The sequence below is a fragment of the Spea bombifrons genome, chromosome 8, assembly GCF_027358695.1.
Source record: "Spea bombifrons isolate aSpeBom1 chromosome 8, aSpeBom1.2.pri, whole genome shotgun sequence".
NCBI lineage: Eukaryota > Metazoa > Chordata > Amphibia > Anura > Pelobatidae > Spea > Spea bombifrons.
The window spans coordinates 14,486,431-14,502,210 of NC_071094.1; the positions used below are offsets into that span (position 1 = coordinate 14,486,431).

At 46.9% G+C, this 15,780-nt stretch overlaps 1 protein-coding gene across 1 annotated transcript in view; it reads left to right on the forward strand.

Moving 5' to 3' along the window:
* Nucleotides 1-15,780, forward strand: part of F8 (coagulation factor VIII) — a 694,472-nt gene that overhangs the window by 631,470 nt on the left and 47,222 nt on the right. Inside the window, exon 23 of the mRNA XM_053474021.1 lies at nucleotides 5,391-5,535. Within this exon, the coding sequence (XP_053329996.1) occupies nucleotides 5,391-5,535 (145 nt within the window). The remainder of the gene's footprint in view (nucleotides 1-5,390; nucleotides 5,536-15,780) is intronic.

Consider the following 15,780-nt stretch of genomic DNA (forward strand, 5'->3'; position numbering starts at 1 on the left):
TACTGCTGAACATAGTCGAACAACTCTCCAGGGGCCCCAGTGATGGAGGGTTCTGTCACAGAGGGCAATCCATAATCTTGCCTCAGAGCACAATATTGGGATTACCTCTCCATTGAATAGGGAGGATTGGACAGTGATCACCCAGCTAGTGGCAGTCCTTAAACCATTCAGGGATGCCACAGAAAATTTAAGCTCAAACACTGCCAGTCTGGCCCAGGTAATCCCAGTGTTCTCCCATCTAGGCAGCAAGATGGATGTGTTCCTTGGAAACCGTGAGGCTGTTCAAGGTGGCACTCTACATCCTGACGTAGCAGCCATAGTCAGGAAGCTGAAGGATCTGCTAAAAGTACACCTTCGCAAACGAATGGAAGAGAGTCCCGAAATGATGCTAGCGTGCCTTTGCGATCCAAGAATTAAGGGAAAGCTAGCTTTGAAATGTAATGTTCTCAGTAGCTACCGGGAGCAATTGGTCAACAAGGTGCGTGACTGGCAGCGTAAAATGGGAATGCTGTCCGAGGAGGGAGAGGTGCAGGAGGAGGAAGAGATGATGTGGTCTGCTACTCCTAGCAACAGCATCAGCAGCATTGCCCCAAGCAGCACAACACAGCTGAGTGGAGCAGCTGCGTTTTGGGAAGAGGCACTTGGGAGTATAGTTGGACCATCTGACAGAGCTAGCAGCAGAAAGGAGAGTAGTGCTGCTGAAATGGTCAAACTTTACCTCTGTGAAGTTCCTTCTGCGCCTAATGTTGATCCTCTTAGCTACTGGGATGAAAAGAAGAGTGTGTGGCCTGCACTCTCATGGGTTGCGCAGCAGCTACTATCATGTCTGCCAACCACTGTTCAAAGTGAGCGTGTGTTTTCTATGACTGGAAACATACTGAGTCCACAGCGCTCACGCATGGCACCTCATCTGATGGAGCAGATTGCCTTTCTTAAATTCCATCTGCCCAAGTTGGACTACCCAGCTCTTAGCTTGGAAAGTTAATTTTTTTTCTCTGTAATGTTTAAGGTAGTTTCTCCCCCTGGTTGCACGTGTTTGTGGTGTGGCAACGTCTGCTACCTCCGCCGGTGTAGCCAATTTACGCTAGGGCCTAGCGTCTGAGTTCTGGAAGTCCGCTCCCAAACGCCATGGACTGACAGACTTTCATACTTTGCCCTGGGGTGAAACAGGTGAGCGGGTCGTCAATTGCCCACTCATTCACCTTTTTCCTTTTCCAACGCTGCTGCTGGTGGTGGTGCCAGCATCTTTTGCCAGTTCGCTTCCTGGCTGAAATCATGCCTCAAATGTCCCTAATGGATAGGGTAGTTTCTCCCCCTGGTTGCACTTGCTGCGGTGTGGCAATGCCTGCTACCTCGGCCGGTGTAGCCAATTTACGCTAGGGCCTAGTGTCTGAGTTCTGGAAGTCCGTTCCCAAACGCCAAGGACTGACAGTCTTCGGATGCTTTGCCCTGGGGTGAAACAGGTGAGCGGGTCGTCAATTGCCCACTCATTTGCCTTTTCCAATGCTGCTGCTGTCCCTAATGGAGAGGGTAGTTTCTCCCCCCTGGTTGCACTTGCTGCGGTGGGACAACGCCTGCTACCTCCGCCAATGTAGCCAGCTTACGCTAGGGCCTTGTGTCTGAGTTCAGGAAGTTCGCTCTCAAACGCCAAGGACTGACAGTGTTTGGATGCTTTGCCCTGGGGTGAAACAAGTGAGTGGGTCGCCAATTGCCCACTCGTTCGCCATACCCAATTCTGCTGCTGCTGCTGGTGCCAGTATCTCTTTGATGCCAGTTCGCTTCCTGGCTAGTGTCATGCCTCAAATGTCCCTAATGGTAAGGGCAGTTTCTCCCCCCTGGTTGCACTTGCTGCGGTGTGGCAACGCCTGCTACCTCCGCCAATGTAGCCAGCTTACGCTAGGGCCTTGTGTCTGAGCTCTGGAAGTCTGCTGCCAAACGTCTAAGACTGACAGTGTTTGGGTGCTTTGCCCTGGGGTGAAACAGGTGAGTGGGTCGCCAATTGCCCACTCATTCGCCTTTCCCAATTCTGCTGCTGCTGCTGCTGGTGGTGGTGCCAGCGTCTCTTCAATGCCAGTTCGCTTCCTTGCTAGTGTCATGCCTCAAATGTCCCTAATGGTAAGGGCAGTTTCTCCCCCCTGGTTGCACTTGCTGCGGTGTGGCAACGCCTGCTACCTCCGCGAATGTAGCCGCTTACGCTAGGGCCTTGTGTCTGAGCTCTGGAAGTCTGCTGCCAAACGTCTAAGACTGACAGTGTTTGGGTGCTTTGCCCTGGGGTGAAACAGGTGAGTGGGTCGCCAATTGCCCACTCATTCGCCTTTCCCAATTCTGCTGCTGCTGGTGCCAGTGTCTCTTCGATGCCAGTTCGCTTCCTGGCTAGTGTCATGCCTCAAATGTCCCTAATGGTAAGGGCAGTTTCTCCCCCCTGGCTGCCTCTGTCTGCGGTGTGGCAACGCCTGCTACCTCCGCCGGAGTGGCCAGCTTAAGCTAGGGCCTAGTGTCTGAGCTCTGGAAGTCTGCTGCCAAACGTCTAAGACTGACAGTGTTTGGGTGCTTTGCCCTGGGGTGAAACAGGTGAGTGGGTCGCCAATTGCCCACTCATTCGCCTTTCCCATTTTTCAATGCTGCTGCTGGTGGTGGTGGTGCCAGCATCTCTTCTGTGCCAGTTCGCTTCCTGGCTAGAGTCATGCCCAAAATGTCCCTAATGGTAAGGGCAGTTTCTCCCCCCTGGCGTCTGTTTGCGGTGTGGCAACGCCTGCTACCTCCGCCGGAGTGGCCAGCTTACGCTAGGGCCTAGTGTCTGAGCTCTGGAAGTCTGCTGCCAAACGTCTAAGACTGACAGTGTTTGGGTGCTTTGCCCTGGGGTGAAACAGGTGAGTGGGTCGCCAATTGCCCACTCATTCACCTTTCCCAATTCTGCTGCTGCTGGTGGTGGTGCCAGTGTCTCTTCGATGCCAGTTCGCTTCCTGGCTAGTGTCATGCCTCAAATGTCCCTAATGGTAAGGGCAGTTTCTCCCCCCAGGCTGCCTCTGTCTGCGGTGTGGCAACGCCTGCTACCTCCGCCGGAGTGGCCAGCTTACGCTAGGCCCTTGTGTCTGAGCTCTGGAAGTCCGCTGCCAAACGTCTAGGACTGACAGTGTTTGGATGCTTTGCTCTGGGGTGAAACAGGTGAGTGGGTCGCCAATTGCCCACTCATTCGCCTTTTCCATTTCCTTTTCCATTTCCATTTCATTATTTTCCTTCTGATACACAACCAACCAACCAAACATAACACACACAATAACACAAATAACACAGCGACATAACACATAACACACATAACACATATAACACAGTGACAACACACATAACACACATAACACATACACGTACAATGCACAAATCACAAGGACCTTTCCTCTTGTTATTTGTCCTGGCCTTCACTTCTACACTCACTAGCATTTACTAGCATTAACGCTATAACTCACACTTCATACTATAACATTTTTCCATCCACATACCTGCCAACAGACCCAACTTTTTCAGGGACAGTCCTGCTTTTTTCCAGTCCTGTCCCATCTAATTTAGCTAAACTAGGTATGCAAATACACGTTGGTAGTTATAGCTCGGTAGGTGGCACTAGTATAAACATTAAATAAATATAATAAAGTACTAAATAATAAATCTAACTTTAAAATACATTTAAATAAACCCCTAATTTATTTTTTAAAACCCATTAAAATTAAAATTAAATTATTATTTAGACATAATACATCTTTAACCAAACCAGTGCACTGCTACTAATCTTAAACATAACCGTACATTAACCCTAAGCTATTTTTTAGTTCTTGTCCAACATTTTTCCATCCGCATACCTGCCAACACACCCAAGATTTTGGTGGACAGTCCTGCTTTTTTCCAGTCCTGTCTAGTAAAAGTTGGGTTGTTGCAAAGTATGCCATTGTAAATAGGTAGCAAATGTTAGGCATGTATTACAAGTGGTCCAAAATCAATTTAAAAATGTAAAATAATCCCTATTCTTTTATTAAACATCTATGGATGTGTGATTGTGTATGATAAACGGAGGCCAAGTTCCTTGGAGCATTAGGTCATTTTGTGTACAGTACACCTCAGTACGTGTGTGCAACTCTATTGGTCGTTTCGGCAGGGGGCTGGCCTGCCATCAACGAATGAAGTGCGTTCTGCAATTCACTCGTTGATGCCAGACCAGCCCCCTGCCGAAACGACCAATAGAGTTGCACACACGTACCTTCACGGCAGCTGCTGCTGCTCCGATGTGTTGTTAACCCCGTATTAACCCCTGCTAGGCAACCGGGAGGGAAACGAAGATTAAACGGGCACGAAGAATGTCCGCGAATATTCGCCCGAAGAGAAGACAGGAACGGGCGAATATTCGCGGAATACGAAGGTTTTTTTTCCCCCGAAGACGAGCACGAAGACGAACACGAAGAGCCCCCTGGTGCCCAAGTCTAGTGCAGACCCCATACTGCTGGCAGCATCAATACACAAGGAGGGCAGCTAGCTAGGTTTCCGCATGTACTGGCTGACTTGGCATGATAGGAGTGTGATTGCTAACATCATGCCTAGGTTCCAGTACTTACACATCCATGCTATCACACACACACTCATTCATTCATATACTCATTCATTCACAGATTAATTCCCTCAATCACGCATACTGATTTAAACACCCTCCCCACCCCCTTGCCTGCACTGCAGCTCCTCGATGCCACTCACAGACTTCAGCAGGGGGCGCGGCCTCCCTCTGCGTTCTCTGGCACTGCACAGAGGAAGCAGGATGTGATGTGATGTCACGTGAACTCTGCTGGGTTCCGCTTCCTCTGTGCAGCACAGAAGACCCTCCCACAGGTAAGTAGCAGGGCTCTTGTTGTAGCAGGGCTCGAGGTGCGGACTGCGTAAGATCGGTTGCCCTTGCTGCCGATCTTACGCTGGCCGCGTTTGCGGCGTTTCTATTGGGTGGGGGTTCCTACGGCCCTGGGGGGGATTTCTTCATTATCGGTCCCCACCGCATGAGTTACTGGGGGGCATCTGTCCCTCCGTCCCCCCCGGTTCCTACGCCCATGTTCATGACTCTATCTGCCAGTGCCTGCCCAGACGCAGTGCTGCTGCTCTTCTGTCTCATCTGTTACTGTGCTGTGCTGTGCAGCAGTGAGTTTGTTGGATACGGAGTGTGCATTCTAGAAGGCACACTAGAAGGGGGTAGATGTGTTATAATTAACTTATAGAAATTTGGAGTCATGGAAGCAGGTTGGCTGTTCAAGCTTACAGTTCGTTTTAACCATGGCATGTCAATATTGCATAAAGCAAGACATTACATATTTTTGTTTATGTAACCATTTTATCTAGTTTTCACTTTTGTTCACCTCTCTCAGGTATTTTTTGGGAATGTAGATTCTACAAGTGTCCGTAAGAATTTATTTGATCCGCCAGTCATTGCTCGCTTTCTTCGACTCCACCCTACACACACAGGTGCACGTGCTGCTCTACGTATGGAGTTATTTGGCTGTGACATTACAAGTAAGAGTGATTCCTCATCAACACTAATTTGCTACATCCTACATGCATTCTTAATGTTCCGTATTTGCAAGATTTACCTGACTACATTATAAGCTCCCAAAAGCAGGGCTCTCTTTTCTTTTTCTATTAGTTTGCTATCATTTGTGATTTTTAATTTATTTTACTGAATAAGTTGTAACAGCTCTACGGAATCTGTTGGCGCTATATAAATAAATGTAATAAGAGGATGAAAAATATACTGAGCTACCATTACCGGTGGGAAGATACATTAGTAAATTTGTTGAAGTTCATCTTGCAGTCTTGCTGGAAAGCTGATGGTGCTTTTTTAGGTGCTCCCAGAAAACACTTTTGTATTTATTGAAAAGAAGAATGAGACATGCACTCTTGAAATCCTTGTAATTTTAATTGTAATTCCACAGTGGATACTCCAGGGGTGTCCAAGTTTTTTCTGCAGTGGCCCACTTCATCAGAAATGTATGTGGGCCACACTCATTTTTCACTGAGAGAAAATATGGCCTTTTAGCTTTATAATGCATATTAATACAGGGTTAATTTGGCGATAATTAAAAAAGCAGTGGAAAAGGTTTTTTTTTATCAACTTTTATATGTTATTCTAGCAATACTGAATTACCTAAACAGTAAAACATAGTTAGTCCACAAACCATTTAAAACAAGTTTGGCCAAATAAAACTGCACAGGGCTGGAGCACACTATGGGTACAAGCTGGATTTTGACTGGCTGACGCACACTGGAGGCAGGGCATCATGGGCCTGGTGCTAAGGATTTTGGTGGCCGTTTAATGGAAATAAATAAAATAGACAGAATCTTAACTCATCGGCATCGATGTTCATGGGATAAAGATGACATCGGTGGTGATGTGATGGGACTAGGAGTAATCAGTACACTAAAAAAGTAATCCTTCACGGGACGCCTGAAGCCACAATTTAGTGCCACTAATCCCTTTTAATAAAATATGCAGATTGAAACAGAGTAAATAACACAAAACCTTTACTTTTCCTCTCACTGACTTCTAGGCCAAGGAAGTTTTGTCCTCTGAAGTGACTACAAATTCAGGAGGGCATTTTATCTCTGGATAAATAAAAATTACATAGTTCAGTTTATTCCTACAGTAAGTAAAGTGCCAGGAAACATACAGCCAAATACACACCAGGACAGGCTCTGCCACACCGACACCCAAACACACATACACCAGGACAGGCTCTGTCACACCGACACCTAAACAGACACTCCAGGACAGGCTGTGCGACACCGACACCCAAACACACACACACCAGGACAGGCTCTGCTACACCGACACCCAAACACACACACCAGGACAGGCTCTGCCACACCGACACCCAAACACACACACACACATCAGAACAGGCTCGGCCACACCGACACCCAAACACACACACATCAGGACAGGCTCTGCCACACCGCCACCCAAACACACAAACCAAGACAGGCTCTGTCACTCCGACACCCAAACACACACACACACCAGGACAGGCTCTGCCACACCGACACCCAGACACACACACACCAGGACCAGCTCTGTCGCTCTGAAGAATAAAAAAAATATTTTCTACACTGCTTTGTCATTAACTGCCACTTTTGTATTTTTGCCTCCTTGTGTAGTGATGCCCAAGCCCGGCCCCTTTAGTATTAATGAGTGTGTGTCCCCCCCCCCACAACCAACGCCCTGACATAGTAGTTGTCCAGTTCAAAACAAAGTAATATCCTGGAGCAGGTATGGAACATAGCTCTACAGATGAATGTGCAGGATGCTACAGGTTGGGAGTAGGGAAGTTAAGCAGAGTAACAGCAGAAACATAGCAAACAAGGGGGACAGAGCAAGGAGCAGGGAGACCGATCAAGAAACATAGCCAGACAATACATACATGGTACAGGACACAACAAAGGACAGGGGATAAGGCAAAGACCACAGGGTCCTCAGATGCTTTTCCTTTAAGCAAGGAAAGGAAATCTTAACTGGGACATGGAGAGAGGAACCGAGATCCTCAGATGCTTCAGGGAATAGAGGGCAAAGGCACATAAGAGACAGACAAACATGAATACAGGAAATAGCCTAGAACTTTGTCATAAATCTACTCACCCTCTCCCCGGCTCCAGCGACGGCAGAACACAGCGTCAGGTTTCCTCTCAGCCTCTGCTCGCCGACACAGACACGAGCAGAGGCTGCATGCAGGCACGCCCCCTCCGCTGCCAGCAGAGACCAGCAGGGAGGAGGACGCGTTCTCAGGTTACCATGGGGACGCGTCTACTCCCTGCTGCTGCAGATAGACGCCAGCTCTGTAGAAGTTGCGTACGCGTTGCTATGGCAACGCGTCTCTCCGTATGACGTTATTTTGGCGCCAAATTCAAACAATAAAAGCCCCTTCCACTGAGAAATCATTGCTCAAGTATAAGCTGATTATTGCCTCTGTACCTAAGCGCTCCTGATTGATTCTACTCGTGTACCAGACCTTTCCTTCTGATTTTGACCTACGTTCCTTGCTGCCTGCCTCGACCATTGCGTGTGACCTGACCTTGTTTCTGGATTATCCTTTTTGTACCTCGCCTCCGACTTTGTGGTTGCCATCTGCGATTAGGAACCAGCTACCTGTTTGGCTCACGGGTTCACCGTGATAGTATACTTGAGCCATGACCATGGTTCCCTGCAGGGCTTCAAAACACGCTTTCTGACATGAATGATAAAATGGAGAGATTGGCCCAGATGATGATGGATATGCAGGCGCAGTACGGCAGTTTGCGCAATGAAGTATCGGATTTGAGAGATCAAGCAGCTTCCCCGCCTACGCCTCCTGCTCCCCCTGCTCCTGTCGTGCCTGGACCTGAACTATAGCATTCATTTGAACCACAAGTTCCGTTACCAGCTAAATTCTCTGGGGATCGTAAGACATTCCGCAGGTTTGTCACGAACTGTGAACTTATGTTTTCTGTAAAACCCCGTACTTATAGCACTGACATGGTGAAGATCCGTTCCATGATCCTTCTATTTGAAGGTGAACCTTCTGATTGGGCTCACAGATTGTTGGAGGATGATGATCCTGTTCTTGACTCCTACTCCTCCTTTGTTACGGCTTTGTCCTCGTTATATGATGATCCTCACCGCCACTCCACTGCATGTTCTGCTTTAAGAGCTCTAGTCCAGGGCCGTCGTCCGGTAGAAGAGTACATCACTGAATTTAGATGTCTGGCTAAGGATACCAAGTGGAATGAATATGCTCTTGCAGACCAATTCCGTCTAGGACTCTCAGATGCTATCCGGGATGAACTTGCTCGTTGTCAGATTCCGGAGTCTCTAGAATCCCTCATGTCTCTGGCATTAACTATAGACAGGAGGCTTAGAGAACGTAGAGCTGAAAAGCAACGTCCCTGGACGCCTAGTTGGAGAGTGCCGCCTACTCGTCCTCAAGAACAACCCTCTAGTTCTCCACCTGTACCGGCAGCTGAACCTATGCAGATCGGATTGACCAGATCCTCGCTATCCTTAGTAGAGAAGAATCGCCGCAGGGATAATAATTTGTGCCTGTACTGTGGAGGAGATTCCCATCTTTTGTCGTCCTGCCCGATACGGCCTAAGCAACCCAGGGGTGAGTTTCGACACATACGCTCTTGTGTATCCTCTATCATATCTGAGACACCTACCATCATTGACTCCGGGGCCAGCAGTAACATTATGGACAAGTCATGCATCATTAAGCATCACATCCCTACTTGTTCCAAGAAACATCCTGCATTTATTCAGACCATCGATGGCTCCCCGTCTCTTCCGGACCCGTTGAGTCAGAGACTATTTCGCTGTCCTGTTCTATAGGAAGAAGGCATTCTGAAAAGGTTTCGTTTGATGTTATCCACTCACCGTTATTTCCTGTCATCCTGGGACTCCCGTGGTTGAAAAAACATGATCCAGCCATCCAATGGTCCACAGGACTTATCACGTTTTCATCTCTGTTCTGCACTTCACATTGCCTGGGCACAGCTCACTCCACATTTAACGCTCCTATCACAGGGTTACCACCCCACTACACAGAATTTAAAGAGGTTTTTGACGAAAAAGGAGTTGATTCCCTTCCACCGCACCGACCATATGACTGTCCTGTAGATCTCCTACCTGGATCCAAGATACCTTACGGCAGGATATACCCTCTTTCTGACACTGAACTCAAGGTTTTGCGAGAATACCTCGATGAACACTTGGCTAAGGGGTTTATCCGCCCTTCGACCTCACCAGCCGGGGCAGGAATCTTTTTTGTGGGCAAAAAGGATGGAGGTCTACGGCCCTGTGTGGACTACAGAGAACTTAATGCAGTCACCGTAAAGAATCGGTATCCACTCCCACTTATTTCTGAACTTTTTGAACGCTTAAAACAAGCTACCATCTTCACAAAACTCGATCTTCGAGGAGCGTATAATCTCGTCCTTATTAGGGATGGTCATGAGTGGAAGACAGCCTTCCGTACCCGGTACGGTCATTTTGAATATCTTGTGATGCCCTACGGACTCTGTAACGCTCCGGCTACTTTCCAGAACTTTGTCAATGACATTTTCCGAGATTTATTAGATACATTCATGGTGGTGTATTTAGATGATATTTTGATCTTCTCGTCTACTCTTCAAGAACATCGTGACCATGTTCGTCAAGTCCTTGCCCGTCTTCGCACTCATCATCTGTTCGCTAAATTAGAGAAGTGTCAGTTTGAGGCTACTCAGATTGAGTTTTTGGGGTTCTGCGTTTCCTCTAAGGGTATTGAAATGGACAAGAACAAGGTACGAGCGATTGAACAATGGCCACAACCACAGTCCCGTAAGGAGGTACAACGTTTTATCGGTTTTGCAAATTTTTATAGACGTTTTATTTGAAATTTCTCCAAAATCGTTCTACCTCTCACGTCCCTTACATCTAAGACTGTCAAGTTTCTATGGAATACAAGCGCCGAGGAGGCTTTTACCACTCTAAAACAAAGATTTGTGTCTGCACCAATCCTCGTTCATCCTAATCCGGACCTACCTTTCGTGGTGGAGGTGGACGCTTCCACGGTGGCTGTAGGTGCTATCCTTTCCCAAAGGCAAGGAAGTAAAGACTTGCTTCATCCTGTGGCTTTCTATTCACGTAAATTAACGGCTCCGGAGAGGAACTACGACGTTGGGGATCGGGAGTTGTTGGCAATTAAGTGTGCATTGGAGGAGTGGAGGCACCATTTGGAGGGGTCGCAACACCCATTTCTCATCTTTACCGATCACCGCAATCTAGAATATCTGCAGAAAGCTAAGAGGTTGCGCCCTCGTCAGGCCAGGTGGTCCCTTTTCTTCACAAGGTTCAATTTTCATATCACGTACAGACCAGGAAGCAAGAATGGCAAAGCTGACGCTCTCTCCCGTCAATTCTCTAATGAACCTGATCACCCTAACCCAACTCAACCAGTAATACCTCCTACACACTTTCTGATTACGAAAAAAGACTTTCTCAACTCCCTTCGGGACTATTTTCAAGTCAGAGATAATCATCCGACTCAACCCCAGACTGTAAAACGAGAGGGCCTTTTTTACTATCAAGACAAGTTGCTGATTCCACCTTCATTTGTGCACGACGTAGTACAAATGTGTCATGACGCACCTTTGGCGGGACATCCTGGGATAACAGGAACCCTTAATCTACTCCGTCGTCGCTTTTGGTGGCCCCACATGGTATCTACTGTGAGAGACTATGTAAAGACATGCCAGACCTGTGCTCGCAATAAATCTTCGCACCAACGTCCTCAAGGGTTACTACAACTCATTCCTGTTCCTCGTTCTCCATGGTCCTCAATCTCAATGGATTTTATTGTGGATCTACCCGTGTCCAATGGACATACTGTGATCATGGTAGTTGTGGATAGACTAACAAAGATGGCACATTTCATCCCTCTTCAACGTCTTCCCTCAGTAGCAGAGACAGCTGAGACCTTTATTAGAGAAATTGTTCGGCTGCACGGAGTTCCTCTCCAAGTTTTGTCTGATAGAGGTTCCCAATTCACATCTAAATTTTGGAGAGCTTTCTGTAAAGGACTAAGAATTGACCAAGCCATGTCCTCCGGTTATCACCCCCAGACCAATGGACAAACTGAAAGAGTCAAACAAAGTCTTGAACAATACTTACGATGCTTCACTACTTACCTACAGTCTGATTGGTTCTCCCTATTACCCATGGCTGAATTTGCACATAATAATAATAAGAATGCGTCTACCCAAGAGAGTCCATTTTTTCTTTTATATGGGTACCATCCTCCTGATCTACCTACCCTGATCCCATCTGTACCGGTGCCTGAGACACAGCAAAGATTGAGAACTTTGCAAAAGACCCTACGAGCAGCCAGACTCAATCTACTACAAGCTCAACAACGATATAAAGAACAAGCAGACAAACACAGACAGGATGCACCTGTCTACCGTCCAGGTGACAAAGTTTGGCTGGCTACCAGACATATAAGACTAGCCATTCCCTCCTTAAAGCTAGGACCCCGATTCATAGGTTTGCATTAATCCCGTCACCTACCGTCTCGCCTTACCGGCGTCTCTTAAAATTCATCCCGTGTTCCACATGTCACTACTCAAGCCTGTAACGATTAATAGAATGACCAGACGTTCTTCGTTGGCTCCTCCGCCCGTATCGGTTGAGGGACACCCTGAATACATTGTTCAGAACATTTTGGACTCACGTTTTAGGGGAGGACGTCTTTTTTATTTAATCGATTGGAAAGGTTATGGACCCGAGAATAGGTCTTGGGAACCTGCATCCTCGGTCCACGCGTCTGCCTTGATTCAACGCTTCCATAGGAACCATCCATCTAAACCCGGTCTTATCGGTTCCCGGAGGTTACCGTTAGGGAGGGGGTACTGTCATAAATCTACTCACCCTCTCCCCGGCTCCAGCGACGGCAGAACACAGCGTCGGGTTTCCTCTCAGCCTCTGCTCGCCGACACAGACACGAGCAGAGGCTGCGTGCAGGCACGCCCCCTCCGTTGCCAGCAGAGACCAGCAGGGAGGAGGACGTGTTCTCAGGTTACCATGGGGACGCGTCTACTCCCTGCTGCTGCAGATAGACGCCAGCTCCGTAGAAGTTGCGTACGCGTTGCTATGGCAACGCGTCTCTCCGTATGACGTCATTTTGGCGCCAAATTCAAACAATAAAAGCCCCTTCCACTGAGAAATCATTGCTCAAGTAAAAGCTGATTATTGCCTCTGTACCTAAGCGCTCCTGATTGATTCTACTCGTGTACCAGACCTTTCCTTCTGATTTTGACCTACGTTCCTTGCTGTCACACCATTGCGTGTGACCTGACCTTGTTTCTGGATTATCCTTTTTGTACCTCGCCTCGGACTTTGTGGTTGCCATCTGCGATTAGGAACCAGCTACCTGTTTGGCTCACGGGTTCACCGTGATAGACTTTGTGATAACAATTGGAGATTCTGTCACATCATATGGCCATAGTATGCTTAGCCCACCACTACATCAAAGTACTCCAATATTCGGTGGGTCCTAACGCTAAACCCTTCCTACTGTATTACAAATAAGCTAAAACTACACATTGAACCTAAACACAGAACCAAGAAGGACATACCTTTAGACTGCAGATTGAGACAAACATAACCTTATAAAGACAACATAGCTGAAGCAAAGAGCAAAACCAGAATTAAGGAATCAAAAGCACAGAACAGAGCATATGGAAATCCAGGAATGGATTACAGCAAGGGAGAAACTCTAGCGAGACGGGGGAAACTCTAACGAGACAGGGGGAGCAAGAGAGAAGCAGCTCAGCAGCCTGAATGGAGCCTGACAGTATCCCCCTCTGAATGAGCAGCCTCCGGACGCGAACAGAAACATCAACAGAATGAAGGCCCACTCTCTGACGGGAGCACTGTGCAAGTCTTCAGGATTCCGGAATCTCTTCAGAAGGAGAGTCCTTCGGCCAGAGCCAGCCTTAGGTGTTCTGGCGCCTTGTGCAGACTGGTCCTCTGGCGCCCCCTGTGACAGAACCCTCCATCACTGGGGCCCCTGGAGAGGCCTGAGAGCCAGCCTCCTCCCTATCGACTATGGGTCCAGGCCTTGTAGAGACTTCTGTGTGTGGATACAGGAGTTCAGTTTCTGCTGATGTTCCCCATGTTTTAGCACTCTGTCCTTCCCCCGGATATTGTGTTGCAGGATTTGATCTAATTACTTCCTTCCTGACATGGTAATTAGATCATGTGATATTTGTCTTGACCCTTTTCTTACTTGTGTATATATAGCTCTGTCTTTGGTTTTCATAAAGGAGTCCTGTTTTCACTTCAACATGAGTGTTGCCTAATACTTGGGGTGGACTGCTATGATCCTTTATTGTCCTTTTCAGGACAATAGCAACGCTGTGTAGCTAAGCTTCGGATAGCCACAGTGCCAATGCAGCTTCGGCGCAGCAACGTCCCCCCTTCTATTTACAACGCTGGTTCTGCCTGGCGGTGAAGGGGTTAATTGTTGGTGTCCCGGCAAGGAGGAAGCAACGTTTGGCGGGAGTACCCAGTCGGGGTACAGGTTGGTCCCGTCACACCCCCCATCCCCCCAAAAAAAGAAAGGAAAAAAATCTTGTAACAAATAAATAGCTTTCATTAAACAAAACAGTTAATCTGCTGTAACAATTTTTTTTTTAAATATTGAAAAAATTAGACCCCAGAAAGCATTTCCTTGGGCCCGCTCCACGCTCCCTAGCATGCAGTCACCCCTCCGCTACCACACCAAAAAATTGCCACACTGACTGCAGATTAGGGGAAGACTGATCCCTGAAATCATTTCCAGTCCATTTGTCCCTCGTTCACTAAACCATACCTCTCTTTTCCTTCCTTCCTGTGAACATAGATCAAACACATATAAACAGCACTTGCATCTATAGATCACATACAAACCCCATATTTGCAGGTATGCATAAATGATGTATGGATACATAGCATATCAGGTATAGATCAACAGAATCAACACATGAACCAAGCTTTGCAGGTATAGATCAATTGAAAATCACATAACTCAGCATTGAAGGTATGGATCAAATAAACAGAATCAGACATACAAACCCTCTATTTGCAGGTATACAATAATAATGTATGGAAACAGAGCATACCAGATATAGATCAACAGAATAACACACACCCACCTTTGCAGGTATAAATCAATTGGAATTCACATATAAACTCAGCATTAAAGGTATAGAAAAACCCCTAAATTACAGGCATAGATCACAGGTTGCACACCCCAAAGCCAGCTCTGGTGTCCGCATTGCCCACATAGAACCTGATCAGCACCCAGATTACACACATTACAGCCCAGCCTGAGCCAACTTTGTCCCCAAACAGCTCAGTGTAAGACATCTTTGTCGGCAAACTATGTACCCCCTCTTCTCACTATCCATCCCCTCTCCCACTTCTCACTATCTGCCCCTTCTCACTATGTATTCCCTTCTCACAATGTACCCCCACTCCCCCTTCTCACTGTTATGGTTCTTTGGGAGACCTTTTTTCCCAGAGAAGCAGAGTTACTCTGAGAATCGGAGTGGCTACATATTTTATAGCCAGATTTTGCTATGAGTGATGGTAGCTACGACAGTAACTCTACAGTTGCCCTGGTTCCTATTACAAACAAATGTGTCTAAATGATCCTAGGTATCTACTGGGTTGTCTCATTTAAAAAAAATACATACTATTTTGAACTGATGGGCTGCTAATGTCAAATACCACAAAAATCCTATGGTGGAATTTCCATATTTCCAGAGAAAACAGTATATCATTACATCACGCATAGAAAAGGGGAATCACAAATGAACAAAGATGTGGTGAAAATGTTAAAAAAGCCATGATTGCAAAGGGGGCAAAAGCACTGGGTATAAATGGGTTAACAAATAAATACTTTTATTCACTGAATGTAATTTGCGACCATTTATCTGCAATATCAGCTTTGTGGGGTATGCTGAATGTCTCATATGCGCATACCTGAAACAATACACTATGGGAAAAAGTACACAGTCTAATGTTGTCCATTTTTTCAGAAGCTATCTATAGGTTTTTAGAGACTAGGCATTTTAAATTGTAGACTTGTACATTCAGATTTGTACAAATTTTAATTTTAACAAAATTTCCCAATTTTGTTAATTTGCACAAACTTCAAAAAGAGGAGGGACCCACATAAAAACGAGCTCAGGATTTTTATTTGCATT